Genomic DNA, 15,670 nt, shown 5'->3' with positions numbered 1-15,670 from the left:
AGAAGAGGGTGTTTTGAAATGGTTTGGGCACATGGAGAGAATGAGTGAGGAAAGATTGACCAAGAGGATATATGTGTCGGAGGTGGAGGGAACGAGGAGAAGAGGGAGACAAATTGGAGGTGGAAAGATGGAGTGAAAAAGATTTTGTGTGATCGGGGCCTGAACATGCAGGAGGGTGAAAGGAGGGCAAGGAATAGAGTGAATTGGAGCGATGTGGTATACAGGGGTTGACGTGCTGTCAGTGGATTGAATCAAGGCATGTGAATGTCTGGGGTGAACCATGGAAAGCTGTGTAGGTATGTATATTTGCGTGTGTGGACGTATGTATATACATGTGTATGGGGGGGGGTTGGGCCATTTCTTTCGTCTGTTTCCTTGCGCTACCTCGCAAACGCAGGAGACAGTGACAAAGTATAAAAAAAAAAAAAAAAAAAAAAAAAAAAATGACTCATGGTGAGGTGCCTGAGGATTGGCGGAATGGTGCATAGTGCCATTGTACAAAGGCAAAGGGGATAAGAGTGAGTGCTCAAATTACAGAGGTATAAGTTTGTTGAGTATTCCTGGTAAATTATATGGGAGGGTATTGATTGAGAGGGTGAAGGCATGTACAGAGCATCAGATTGGGGAAGAGCAGTGTGGTTTCAGAAGTGGTAGAGGATGTGTGGATCAGGTGTTTGCTTTGAAGAATGTATGTGAGAAATACTTAGAAAAGCAAATGGATTTGTATGTAGCATTTATGGATCTGGAGAAGGCATATGATAGAGTTGATAGAGATGCTCTGTGGAAGGTATTAAGAATATATGGTGTGGGAGGCAAGTTGTTAGAAGCAGTGAAAAGTTTTTATCGAGGATGTAAGGCATGTGTACGTGTAGGAAGAGAGGAAAGTGATTGGTTCTCAGTGAATGTAGGTTTGCGGCAGGGGTGTGTGATGTCTCCATGGTTGTTTAATTTGTTTATGGATGGGGTTGTTACGGAGGTAAATGCAAGAGTCCTGGAAAGAGGGGCAAGTATGAAGTCTGTTGGGGATGAGAGAGCTTGGGAAGTGAGTCAGCTGTTGTTCGCTGATGATACAGCGCTGGTGGCTGATTCATGTGAGAAACTGCAGAAGCTGGTGACTGAGTTTGGTAAAGTGTGTGGAAGAAGAAAGTTAAGAGTAAATGTGAATAAGAGCAAGGTTATTAGGTACAGTAGGGGTGAGGGTCAAGTCAATTGGGAGGTGAGTTTGAATGGAGAAAAACTGGAGGAAGTGAAGTGTTTTAGATATCTGGGAGTGGATCTGTCAGCGGATGGAACCATGGAAGCGGAAGTGGATCATAGGGTGGGGGAGGGGGCGAAAATTTTGGGAGCCTTGAAAAATGTGTGGAAGTCGAGAACATTATCTCGGAAAGCAAAAATGGGTATGTTTGAAGGAATAGTGGTTCCAACAATGTTGTATGGTTGCGAGGCGTGGGCTATGGATAGAGATGTGCGCAGGAGGATGGATGTGCTGGAAATGAGATGTTTGAGGACAATGTGTGGTGTGAGGTGGTTTGAGCGAGTAAGTAACGTAAGGGTAAGAGAGATGTGTGGAAATAAAAAGAGCGTGGTTGAGAGAGCAGAAGAGGGTGTTTTGAAATGGTTTGGGCACATGGAGAGAATGAGTGAGGAAAGATTGACCAAGAGGATATATGTGTCGGAGGTGGAGGGAACGAGGAGAAGAGGGAGACCAAATTGGAGGTGGAAAGATGGAGTGAAAAAGATTTTGTGTGATCGGGGCCTGAACATGCAGGAGGGTGAAAGGAGGGCAAGGAATAGAGTGAATTGGAGCGATGTGGTATACAGGGGTTGACGTGCTGTCAGTGGATTGAATCAAGGCATGTGAAGCGTCCGGGGTAAACCATGGAAAGCTGTGTAGGTATGTATATTTGCGTGTGTGGACGTATGTATATACATGTGTATGGGGGGGGGTTGGGCCATTTCTTTCGTTTGTTTCCTTGCGCTACCTCGCAAACGCGGGAGACAGCGACAAAGTATAAAAAAAAAAAAAAATATATATATATATATATATATATATATTTAATGTATGTATGACTCATGGTGAGGTGCCTGAGGATTGGCGGAATGCGTGCATAGTGCCATTGTACAAAGGCAAAGGGGATAAGAGTGAGTGCTCAAATTACAGAGGTATAAGTTTGTTGAGTATTCCTGGTAAATTATATGGGAGGGTATTGATTGAGAGGGTGAAGGCATGTACAGAGCATTAGATTGGGGAAGAGCAGTGTGGTTTCAGAAGTGGTAGAGGATGTGTGGATCAGGTGTTTGCTTTGAAGAATGTATGTGAGAAATACCTAGAAAAGCAAATGGATTTGTATGTAGCATTTATGGATCTGGAGAAGGCATATGATAGAGTTGATAGAGATGCTCTGTGGAAGGTATTAAGAATATATGGTGTGGGAGGCAAGTTGTTAGAAGCAGTGAAAAGTTTTTATCGAGGATGTGAGGCATGTGTACGTGTAGGAAGAGAGGAAAGTGATTGGTTTTCAGTGAATGTAGGTTTGCGGCAGGGGTGTGTGATGTCTCCATGGTTGTTTAATTTGTTTATGGATGGGGTTGTTAGGGAGGTAAATGCAAGAGTTTTGGAAAGAGGGGCAAGTATGAAGTCTGTTGGGGATGAGAGAGCTTGGGAAGTGAGCCAGTTGTTGTTCGCTGATGATACAGCGCTGGTGGCTGATTCATGTGAGAAACTGCAGAAGCTGGTGACTGAGTTTGGTAAAGTGTGTGAAAGAAGAAAGTTAAGAGTAAATGTGAATAAGAGCAAGGTAATTAGGTACAGTAGGGTTGAGGGTCAAGTCCATTGGGAGGTAAGTTTGAATGGAAGTAAAGTGTTTTAGATATCTGGGAGTGGATCTGGCAGCGGATGGAACCATGGAAGCGGAAGTAGATCATAGGGTGGGGGAGGGGGCGAAAATTTTGGGAGCCTTGAAGAATGTGTGGAAGTCGAGAACATTATCTCCGAGAGCAAAAATGGTTCCAACAATGTTGTATGGTTGCGAGGCGTGGGCTATGGAGAGATTTGTGCACAGGAGGGTGGATGTGCTGGAAATGAGATGTTTGAGGACAATGTGTGGTGTGAGGTGGTTTGATCGAGTAAGTAACGTAAGGGTAAGAGAGATGTGTGGAAATAAAAAGAGCGTGGTTGAGAGAGCAGAAGAGGGTGTTTTGAAATGGTTTGGGCACATGGAGAGAATGAGTGAGGAAAGATTGACCAAGAGGATATATGTGTCGGAGGTGGAGGGAACGAGGCGAAGTGGGAGACCAAATTGGAGGTGGAAAGATGGAGTGAAAAAGATTTTGTGTGATCGGGGCCTGAACATGCAGGAGGGTGAAAGGAGGGCAAGGAATAGAGTGAATTGGATCGATGTGGTATACCGGGGTTGACGTGCTGTCAGTGGATTGAATCAAGGCATGTGAAGAGTCTGGGGTGAACCATGGAAAGCTGTGTAGGTATGTATATTTGTATGTGTGGACGTATGTATATACATGTGTATGGGGGTGGGTTGGGCCATTTCTTTCGTCTGTTTCCTTGCGCTACCTCGCAAACGTGGGAGACAGCGACAAAGCAAAAAAAAAAAAAAGAAAAAAAAAATATATGGATTTAGCAGCAGATGGAAGTATAGACGTGGAAGTGAGTCACAGGGTGGGGGAGGTGGCGAAGGTTCTGGGAACGTTGAAGAATGTGTGGAAGGCAAGAACGTTATCTCGGAGAGCAAGAATGGGTATGTTTGAAGGAATAGTGGCTCCAACAATGTTATATGGTTGTGAAGCGTGGGCTATAGATAGGGTTGTATGGAGGAGGGTGGATGTGTTGGAAATAAGATGTTTGAGGACAGTATGTGGTCTGAGTAAGTATTGAAAGGGTAAGAGAGATGTGTGGTAATAAAAAGAGTGTGGTTAGAGAGCAGAAGATGGTGTATTGAAATGGTTTGGTCACTTGGAGAGAATGAGTGAGGAAAGATTGACAAAGAGGATATATGTGTCAGAGATGGAGGGAACAAGGAGAAGTGGGAGACCAAATTGGAGGTGGAAGGATGGAGTGAAAAAGATTGTGAGTGATTGTAGCCTGAACATACAGGAGGATGAAAGGCGTGCAAGGAATAGTGTGAATTGGAACGATGTGGTATACTGGGGTCAATATGCTATCAGCGGATTGAACCAGGGCATGTGAAATGTCTGGGGTGAACCATGGAAAATTTTGTGGGGCCTGAATGTGGAAAGGGAGCTGTTGTTTTCGGTGCATTACACATGACAGCTAGAGACTGAGTGTGAACGAATTTGGCCTTTGTTGTCTTTTCCTAGCACTACCTCTCGCGGGGGAAGGGAGGTGCCATTTCATGTGTGGCAGGGTGGTGATGGGAATGGATGAAGAGAGCAGGTATGAATATGTACATGTGCAGATATGTATATGTTTGTGAATGTGTATGTATGTATACGTTGAAATGTATAGGTATGTATATGTGCGTGTATGTACATACATGTGTATGTGGGTGGGTTGGGCCATTCTTTTTTCTGTTTGCTTGCGCTACCTCGCTGACGCGGGAGATAGCAACAGAGTATAAAAGAAATAATATAGATATATATTCGTGTGTGTGTGTTTGTGTAAGTAATAAGATAGTGAATGCTGGCAGTATACAAAACCTTAGGAAATTGGGCAATACCGAGTTTCTAGGGTGTTTTGATAACAATGAAAAGAGAAGGTAAATGTTACAGATTTGGAGGAAAAAAAATGTACTTCTCACATCACATCACTTGGAAAGCTGTCATTTAGATCTTTGATTCACTAGTCAAGTGTCATGATCGGGTATTGGGAAATGGGAAATTTGAAATGATACAAAGATTTAGGAATGTTGTGTTTACTTTGGAATTGATACCATTGCTGATTTTGAACTTAGGATGTTTGTAATTATGATCGTTTACCATGAATGGGAGTTGCAGTAGTCATTCTGTATAGGTGTAGGATTGTGCATCAAGTTGTGAAGTAATAAGAAATGCTAACACATGCATATCTTTACAGCTCTCAAGATCATGGTTGAACGACAATTTAACTCAGCGACGCGTGAGTCTACAGGACTTAGTATTAGTTCTGTCCCTCAAGTTCCTACCTCCTGAGGCAACTCTAAGAAGAGTGCCTACCGGCAAGTCCTCAGGGCTTTTTGGTGCCAACATTGCTCATATTTGCAGGTAGGGTAAGAAGTACATGATTTTCTTTACTTGTAACAAAATTAGCTGATTTTGAGTTATGAGGTAAATGAATGCAATGGTCTCAGAACAAAGGGCAAGTGTGTGGTATACTTGGGGAGGTGGGGCTATTGGAAGTGAATCAGTTTCTGTTCACAAATGAAATGGCTCTGGTGGCAGACTTCTGAGAGAAACTCCAGATGCTGCTGACAGAGTTTGGATGACTGTGCAAGATTAGAAAGTTGAGAGTAAATGAAGAGACGTAAGGTAATTAGGTGCATCAAGGGATTGAGAAAGAATGGCTTGAGTGTAAGTTTGAATAGGGGAGCACTTGTAGAGAGTTATATACTTTAGGTACTTAGGAGTTGACATGGCAGTGGATATAACCATGGGGGCTGAAGTGAGCTATAAGATGTTGGGGGCCAAGGTCCTGGGTGCATTATGGAACATGTGGATGAGGAGTTTACTGTCTGTAGGATCAGAGGTTGGTGTTTGTTTGATGGTATAGTATCAAGTGTTGCATGGATGAGTCTTGAACTATAATTGATAAAGAAAGGGAGGATAGTGTGAGAGCGATATCACTTAGAAGAAGAGGGAACAAAGGGGAGGCCAAGAGAGAAATGGAAGGATCCAGAATAAGAGGCTTATAGGTACAGGGTGAGAGGCGTGCATGGGATTAAATGAATAGGATTAATGTAGGTAGTAGTTGGTAGGCAGCCAACAATCAGGGAGGTATATTACCAGTACTATCCACTAGGGTGTCAGGAGGGTTAGTGACATCTGCTTAGTGAAGCAGTGCTCTAGTGGTTATCAAGAGAAAACCTGGCAACAGTATGCTTTGGGTATTTTAGGTATAGCGAATCAAAACAAACTCTCTATGTAAATACCTGTTTGTACTATGCAGGGAAGTAGTTTTTAAGTGGTTCATACTTAACTTTTATATTTGTAATTTGGGCATTTTGGGTATTGCAAAACAAAACAAACTGTATATACCTATTTGTATTGTGCAGGGAAGTTTTTAAGTGATTCATACATAGCTATTATATTTGTAATGCATCTTTAGTAAAATAAGAGCATTGGGGGAAGGATATAGAATACATAATTGGTATTTTGTTAAAGCAGGTCTGGAATGAGGATAAAGAATATGATCCTGTTGCTGTCCTGTTATAGGATTTCATAGGACATAATAAGTAATTATTTATTTGTTAATTTCATGAATTCACTAAAATTAAGCATCCTCTGTACATATGATTTCTCAAATGATTTAAGGGGAAAAATTGATTGGTGCCATTGTTTAGGGATTTTATTTGAACAGGGCTTGAATGGTACTGCTGTTTGAGGTCTTTGTCCATACAGGCTTGAATGGTACTTTGGTTTAGGGTTTTTAATCCACAAGGGAAAAACTGAATGGTGCTCTTGTTTGGGGTTTCCTAGTTAACTGAGTAACTATTGAATGGGAGTTCACTGTAATAAATAAAATGAAAAGGATACTGGTCTATGGACAATTGAGGAGAATTTTAAGCTTTGAGCCGCTAGAAGTGAGTGGGCTGATGATGACAACCCAATGGCAGTATAGCTAATTAGCCAAGATCAGAACCAAGTAATGGGCAAGAGGTTATGATCATCCTAGGTTGGTTTGCAAAGGATGCTCTCACTGGTACTTTGAGGGTTGGAAGGGTCATGAACCATATATTCTCAGGGAATATATTTCTGATACTGAAGGTACAGACCAAAGAGGAGAGAGAAAGAGAGATAAAATTTATTGGATTTTAGTTTTATTAACTCAGGCATAAAATTAATACTGTTTTTGTTCCTCTTTTTATAACATATACCCTAACTGCATTTTTTCTTACAGACGAGAGAAGAGAAGTGTTCCATTTATTGTAACTCGGTGTGTGCGAGAGGTTGAAAGACGTGGGATGCAGGAGGTGGGCATATACAGAGTTTCTGGCCTAGCATCTGATATAACCAAACTCAAGAAATCTTTTGAATCAAGTAAGTTTTTATCATTAGAGGAATGGGTAGAAACCTTTGTTCTTGCATTAGTTATAGTAACATTATTGAGAAAAGTTTACAAGTAAGTGAAGATTATGACTTTCCTTCCTGATTTCTTGATATATTTATTTATATGTTTTTTATTATACTTTGTTGCTGTCTCCCGCATTAGCGAGGTAGTGCAAGGATACAGACGAAAGAATGGTCCAACACATACACATGTATATATGTACACATCCACACATGCACATATTCATACCTATACATCTCAACGTATACATATATATACACACAGACATTTACATATATACACATGTACATAATTCATACTGTTTGCCCTTATTCATTCCTGTCGCCACCCCGCCACACGTGAAATGACAACCCCCTCCCAGCGCATGTGCGCGAGGTAACGCTAGGAAGAGACAGCAAAGGCCACATTCATTCACACTCAGTCTATAGCTGTCATGTATAATGCACCGAAACCACAGCTCCCTTTCCACATCCAGGCCCCACAAAACTTTTTATGGTTTACCCCAGACGCTTCACATACCCTGGTTCAGTCCATTGACAGCATGTTGACCCCGGTATACCACATTGTTCCAATTCACTCTGTTCCTTGCATGCCTTTCACCCTCCTGCATGTTCAGGCCCCGATCACTCAAAATCTTTTTCACTCATCTTTCCCCCTTCAATTTGGTCTCCCACTTCTCCTCGTTCCCTCCACCTCTGACACATATATCCTCTTTGTCAATCTTTCCTCACTCATTCTCTCCATGTGACCAAACCACTTAAAAACACCCTCTTCTGCTCTCTCAACCACACTTTTTATTACCACACATCTGTCTTACCCTTTCACTACTTACTCGATCAAACCACCTCACTCCACATATTGTCTTCAGACATCTCATTTCCAGCGCATCCACCCTTCTCCTCACAATTCTATCTATAGCCCACGCCTCGCAACCATATAACATTGTTGGAACCACTATTCCTTCAAACATACCCATTTTTGCTTTCCAAGATAACGTTCTCGACTTCCACACATTTTTTAACGCTCTCAGAACTTTCACCCCCTCCCCCACCGTATGATTCACTTCTGCTTCCATGGTTCCATCCACTGCCAAATCCACTCCCAGATAACTAAAACACTTCACTTCCTCCAGTTTCTCTCCATTCAAACTTACCTCCCAATTGACTTGTCCCTCAACCCTACTTAACCTAGTAACCTTGCTCTTATTCACATTTACTATCGGCTCTCTCCTTTCACACACTTTACCAAACTCAGTCACCAGCCTCTGCAGTTTCTCACCCTAATCAGCCACCAGTGCTGTATCATCAGCGAACAACAACTGATTCACTTCCCAAGCTCTCTCATCCACAACAGACTGCATACTTGCCCCTCTTTCCAAAATTCACCTCCCTAACAACCCATCCATAAACAAATTAAACAACCATGGAGACATTATGCACCCCTGCCGCAAACCAGCATTCACTGAGAACCAATCACTTTCCTCTCTTTTCTTCTCGTACACATGCCTTACATCCTCGATAAAAACTTCTCACTGCTTCTAACCACTTGCCTCCCATATCATATATTCTTAATACCTTCTACAGAGCATCTCTATCAACTCTATCATATGCCTTCTCCAGATCCATAAATTCTACATACAAATCCATTTGCTTTTCTAAGTATTTCTCACATACATTCTTCAAAGCAAACACCTGATTCACACATCCTCTACCACTTCTGAAACCACACTGCTCTTCCCCAATCTGATGTTTTGTGTGTTCCTTCACCCTCTCAATCAATACCCTCCCATAGAATTTCCCAGGAATACTCAACAAACTTACACCTCTGTAGTTTGAGCACTCGCTTTTATCCCTTTTGCCTTTGTACAGTGGCACTATGCATGCATTCTGCCAATCCTCAGGCACCTCCCATGAGTCATACACACATTAAATAACCTTGCCAACCAGTCAACAATACAGTCACACACTTTTTTAATAAATTCCACTGCAATACCATCCAAACCCGCTGCCTTGCCAGTTTTCATCTTCCATGTAAGACAAGGGAACAAATGGGAACATCAATGAAGGGGGCTAATGGGGAGGTGATAACAAGTGGTGGTGAGTGAGGAGATGGAGTGAGTATTTTGAAGGTTTGTTGAATGTATTTGATGATAGAGGGCAGATATAGCGTGTTTTGGTCGAGGTGGTGGGCAGAGTGAGAGGGCTAGGGAGAATGATTTGGTTGATCTGGCAGCAGATGGAACCATGGAAGCGGAAGTGAATCATAGGGTGGGGGAGGGGGTGAAAATCCTGGGAGCCTTGAAGAATGTGTGGAAGTCGAGAACATTATCTCGGAAAGCAAAAATGGGTATGTTTGAAGGAATAGTGGTTCCAACAATGTTGTATGGTTGTGAGGCTTGGGCTATGGATAGAGTTGTGCACAGGAGGGTGGATGTGCTGGAAATGAGATGTTTGAGGACAATGTGTGGTGTGAGGTGGTTTGATCGAGTAAGTAATGTAAGGGTAAGAGAGATGTGTGGAAATAAAAAGAGTGTGGTTGAGAGAGCAGAAGAGGGTGTTTTGAAATGGTTTGGGCACATGGAGAGAATGAGTGAGGAAAGATTGACCAAGAGGATATATGTGTCGGAGGTGGAGGGAACGAGGAGAAGTGGGAGACCAAATTGGAGGTGGAAAGATGGAGTGAAAAAGATTTTGTGTGATCGGGGCCTGAACATGCAGGAGGGTGAAAGGCGGGCAAGGAATAGAGTGAATTGGATCGATGTGGTATACCGGGGTTGCTGTGCTGTCAGTGGATTGAATCAGGGCATGTGAAGCGTCTGGGGTAAACCATGGAAAGTTGTGTGGGGCCTGGATGTGGAAAGGGAGCTGTGGTTTCGGGCATTATTGCATGACAGCTAGAGACTGAGTGTGAACGAATGGGGCCTTTGTTGTCTTTTCCTAGTGCTACCTCACACACATGAGGGGGAGGGGGATGGTATTCCATGTGTGGCGAGGTGGCGATGGGAATGAATAAAGGCAGACAGTGTGAATTGTGTGCATGGGTATATATGTATGTGTCTGTGTGTGTATATATATGTGTACATTGAGATGTATAGGTATGTATATTTGTGTGTGTGGACGTGTATGTATATACATTGTGTACAGGGGTGGGTTGGGCCATTTCTTTCGTCTGTTTCCTTGCGCTACCTCGCAAACGCGGGAGACAGCGGCAAAAAAAAAAAAAAAAAAATTATTTATATCTTTCATACTATTCGCCATTTCCCACATTAGCGAAGGTAGCATTAAGAACAGAGGACTGGACCTTTGAGGGAATATCCTCACCTGGCCCAATCTCTGTTCCTTCTTCTGGAAAATTAAAAAAAATGAGAGGGGAGGATTTCCAGCCACCCGCTCCCTCCCTTTTTAGTGCCTTCTACGACACGCAGGGAATACGTGGGAAGTATTCTTTCTCCCCTGTTCCATACTATTCGCCATTTCCTGCGTGAGCAGGGTAGCTAAGAACAGAGGACTGAGCCTTTAAGGGAATATCCTCACTTGGCCCCCTCCTTTGTTCCTTCTTTAAGAAAACTAAAAACGAGGGGGGAGGATTTCCAGCCCCCCACTCCCTTCCCTTTTAGTCGCCTTCTACGACACGCATGGAATTCATGGGAAGTCTTCTTTCTCCTCTATCCTCTGGGATGAAATATAATCCATTGAATAATATTTTATATATTACATATTAGTTACATATAAGTTAAGAGTAAATGTGAATAAGAGCAAGGTTATTAGGTACAGTGGGGTTGAGGGTCAAGTCAATTGGGAGGTAAGTTTGAATGGAGAAAAACTGGAGGAAGTAAAGTGTTTTAGATATCTGGGAGTGGACCTGGCAGCGGATGGAACCATGGAAGCGGAAGTGGATCATAGGGTGGGGGAGGGGGCGAAAGTCCTGGGAGCCTTGAAGAATGTGTGGAAGTCGAGAACATTATCTCGGAAAGCAAAAATGGGTATGTTTGAAGGAATAGTGGTTCCAACAATGTTGTATGGTTGCAAGGTGTGGGCTATGGATAGAGTTGTGCGCAGGAGGATGGATGTGCTGAAAATGAGATGTTTGAGGACAATGTGTGGTGTGAGGTGGTTTGATCGAGTAAGTAACGTAAGGGTAAGAGAGATGTGTGGAAATAAAAAGAGCGTGGTTGAGAGAGCAGAAGAGGGTGTTTTGAAATGGTTTGGGCACATGGAGAGAATGAGTGAGGAAAGATTGACCAAGAGGATATATGTGTCGGAGGTGGAGGGAACGAGGAGAAGTGGGAGACAGATTGGAGGTGGAAAGATGGAGTGAAAAAGATTTTGTGTGATTGGGACCTGAACATGCAGGAGGGTGAAAGGAGGGCAAGGAATAGAGTGAATTGGATCGATGTGGTATACCGGGGTTGACGTGCTGTCAGTGGATTGAATCAGGGCATGTGAAGCATCTGGGTTAAACCATGGAAAGCTGTGTGGGTATGTATATTTGCGTGTGTGGACGTATGTATATACATGTGTATGGGGGTGGGTTGGGCCATTTCTTTAGTCTGTTTCCTTGCGCTACCTCACAAACGCGGGAGACAGCGGCAAAAAAAAAAAAAAAAAAAAAAATATTACATATTATCCCTAGGGATAGGGGAGAATGAACACTTCCCACATATTCCCTCCGTGTCATAGAAGTTAACTAAAAGGGGAGGGAGTTGGGGCTGGAAATCCTTCCCTCTCGTTTTTAATTTTCCAAAAGAAGGGACAGAGAAGGGTCCAAGTGAGGATGTTCCCTCTAAGGCTCAGTCATCTGTTCTTAACACTACCTCGTAAATGTGGGAAATGGTGAATATGTGTGAAAAAAATATACTTGATTACCATTTCCTTCATTAGCAAGATAGTGCCAGGAAACAGACAAAGAAAGACCCATCCAATCATATACTCATATATACATACACACACATATACATACATATACATATCAACATATGCACATATACATTCATATATATATACATAGGCTATATGTGTCTGAAGTGGAAGGAACAAGAAGTGGAATACCAAATTCAAGGTGGAAGGATGAAGTGAAAAAGATTTTGAGCAATTGGGGCCTGAACATGCAGGAGGAGAGGCATGCAAGGAATAGAGTGAATTGGAATGATGTGGTATACCAGGGTTAACATGCTGTCAATGGACTGAACCAGGGCATGTGAATCGTCTGGGGTAAACCTTGGAAAGGTCTTTGGAGGCATGGATGTGGATGGGGAGCTATGGTTTTGATGTATTACACATGTCAAATAGAGACCGAGTGTGAAGATATGCCCTTTATTTTTTTCTGGTGCTTCCTCACTGACACAGGGTGGTGATGCTGTTTCTTGTGGGGCCAGTTGGCGCCAAGAATGGATGAAGACAAGCAAGTATGAATATGTACTCTGACTATCTGATATTGACTCTTAACAATCCTCCTCCTCTTGTCTGTTTTCATTGTAACTTGCATCAGTCTTAAACTCACTTTGTTACTCTCTTGAGCATAGTCTCTCAGCTCTTCCATCATCAGAGTTGCTATCCCTTGTGCCTGCTTATTAAGCCCAGATTTTACCTACAGAGCATCCTTAAACCAATCTTCTCTCCTCCCCTTCAAATAATTTTCACTGATTAAGAGGTAAGCAGCCAACGAACCAGGGAGGTATATTACCAGTACTACCCACATGGGTATTGGGAGGGTTAATGACGGCTGCAAAGTGAGCCAGCATTTCAGTGGTTTCAAGTTGCACTCCTCTAACCCAGGTAGCTGTCTTTTCTTTCTGCCTCACCCACACATGTAATACTGATATTCTGTCCACAAACATACAATCTCTCCTTCATACATAATACGACAACACTTAACTCGCACAACTCATTCCTCATAACTCAAGATTTTCCTGTGGTGAGCTCTGTGCACTAACCCTGCCTTTTAGCAAAATACAAGGAGAAATAGATAGTGGTAGGCAAGAACATTTAGGCAGGAGCATTAGGTAAGAAGATTAGGCAGAAGTCACTATGAACTTAGGTAAGAGCTTCTGCAAACACTGCACAGGTGTTGTCTTCTGCCAGTGGCCTGTTAAAGGTGAGGCTTTAAAGGCTAAGAAATGGCACTGGAGTTCACTAGTTATGGAGACTCTATTGCTGTGGCCACCCCCTTGAGGGAAATCCAGTTGGGAACTGGTATCAGAGATATAGAATGATAGATAGAACATTACTAGAACGTCCAGGTTCTCATCCTTGTTACATCCATTTTGCTGTTTAAATGTTGTTGTTGGTGAACAGTTTTATAAGACAATTGGGACTAAGACCATAATTATATTATCCAACAGTATCATGCGTTAAAAGGAATTAAGGCATCATCATGCCCTTACACTAACCACTTTTATTTTTAAACTCCATTGATCATTACTTTTTTCAGATCCTTATGAAGCAGAACAACTTGTCAAAGAAGTAGATATCCATTCTGTGACTGGATTGTTGAAGCTGTTTCTGCGCGAACTACCTGAGGCACTCTTTACAAGCGAATTATATCCACGATTTTTTGAAGCATACAGTGCAATGGATGTGGAATACAAGAAGACCACTTTACTCAAACTCTTTTCATCATTGCCTCAGTTAAATCAATCTATTATAGTTTATCTCTTGGAGCATTTAGTAAAGTAAGTATTTTACTCTTAGACTCCGCCACATCATAATTTATTACATGTTTTTATTATGGGATGAATGTAACTCTAAATGCAGATAGATTGTGTGTGTGGGTATGTAGTTATTGTTGCTATGTTATTATTATTATTATTATTATTATCATCATCATCATCATCATCATCATTGTTATTACTACTATAATTTGTTGGGTTGTGAGAATACATGGAGAAAACTTGGAGGAAGTAAAGTGCTTCAGATACATGGTAGTGAACATGGAATAAGTGTGGAAAGCTGCTAGAAGCAGTGTGAAGTTTATATCGAGGGTGTAAGGCATGTGTACGAGTAGGAAGAGAGGAGAGTGATTGGTTCCTAGTGAAGGTCGGTCTGCAGCAGGAGTGTGTGATGTCCCCATGGTTGTTTGATTTGTTTATGGATGGGGTGGTTAGGGAGGTAAACGCAAGAGTTATGAAGAGAGGGGCGAGTATGCAGTCTGTTGGGAATGAGATGGCCTGGGAAGCGAGTCAGTTGTTGTTCGCTGATAATACAGCATTGGTGGCTGATTCAGGTGAGAAACTGCAGAAATTGGTGATTGAGTTTGTAAAATGTATCAAAGGAGAAAGTTGAGAGTAAATGTGAATAAGAGCACAGTTATTAGGTTCAGCAGGGCTGAGAGACAAGTTAATTGGGATGTGAGTTTGAATGGAGTAAAATTGGAGGAATTGAAGTGTTTTACATATCTGGGAGTGGACTTAGTAGCAAATGTAACCATGAAAGTGGAAGGGAGTCATAGGATGAGGGAGGGGGCAAAGATTCTGGGAGTGATGAAGAATATGTGGAAAGAGAGAATGTTATCTCAGAGAGCGAAAAGGGGTATGTTTGAAGGAATAGCAGTTCCAACAATATTATATGGTTGCTAGGTATGGGATATAGATAGGGTTGTACATAGGAGGATGGATGTGTTGGAAATGAAATGTTTGAGAACAGTATGTGACGTGAGGTGGCTTGATTGAGTAAGCAATGAAAGTATAAGAGAGATGTGTGGTAATAAAAAGAATGTGTTTGAGAAAGTAGAAGAGGGTGTATTGAAGTGGTTTGGACATACGGAAATATGAGTGAAGAAGGGATGATAAAGAGGATGTATGTGTCAGAGGGTGAGGGAACAAGGAGAAGCGGGAGATCAAATTGGAGGTGGAAGGATGGAGTGAAAAAGATTTCTAGTGATCAGGGCCTGAACATGCAGAAGGGTGAGAGGCATGCAAGGAATAGAGTGAATTGGAACGATGTGGTATAGTGGGGTTGACGTGCTTTCATTGAACTAAACCAGGGCATGTGAAATATCTGGGGTAAAACATGGAAAGGTCTGTGGATAGGGATAGGGAGTTGTGGTTTTGGTGCATTACACATGACAGCTAGAGAATAAGTGTGAGTGGATGTGGTCTTTCTTCATCTGTTTCCCAGCACTACCTTGCTGATGCAGAGGGGTGGCACTAGGAATGGATGAAGGTGAGCAAGTATGAATATGTACATGTATATAAATGTATGTATATCTGCATGACAGCTAGAGACTGAGTGTGAACGAATGTGGCCTTTGTTGTCTTTTCCTAGTGCTACCTTGTGCTCATGCGAGGGAGGGGGTTGTCATTTTATGTGTGGCGGGGTGGCGACGAGAATGAATAAGGGCAGACAGTATGAATTATGAACATGATATATGTATATGTCTGTGTGTGTATATATATATGTATACGTTGAGATGTATAGGTATGTATATGTGCGT

At 42.3% G+C, this 15,670-nt stretch overlaps 1 protein-coding gene across 3 annotated transcripts in view; it reads left to right on the top strand.

Annotated features, from left to right (window-relative positions):
• The window catches only part of LOC139753378 (breakpoint cluster region protein-like), a 357,006-nt gene that overhangs the window by 325,509 nt on the left and 15,827 nt on the right, over positions 1 to 15,670 (top strand). For all 3 annotated transcript variants that reach the window (XM_071669804.1, XM_071669805.1, XM_071669806.1), the window contains 3 exons: positions 5,051 to 5,217; positions 7,070 to 7,209; positions 13,670 to 13,910. In XM_071669804.1, the coding sequence (XP_071525905.1) occupies positions 5,051 to 5,217; positions 7,070 to 7,209; positions 13,670 to 13,910 (548 nt within the window). The remainder of the gene's footprint in view (positions 1 to 5,050; positions 5,218 to 7,069; positions 7,210 to 13,669; positions 13,911 to 15,670) is intronic.

Source organism: Panulirus ornatus, chromosome 14, assembly GCF_036320965.1.
Source record: "Panulirus ornatus isolate Po-2019 chromosome 14, ASM3632096v1, whole genome shotgun sequence".
Classification (NCBI taxonomy): domain Eukaryota; kingdom Metazoa; phylum Arthropoda; class Malacostraca; order Decapoda; family Palinuridae; genus Panulirus; species Panulirus ornatus.
Note: the sequence above shows the minus strand (reverse complement) of the source record. Positions and strands in the feature narration are given on the sequence as shown.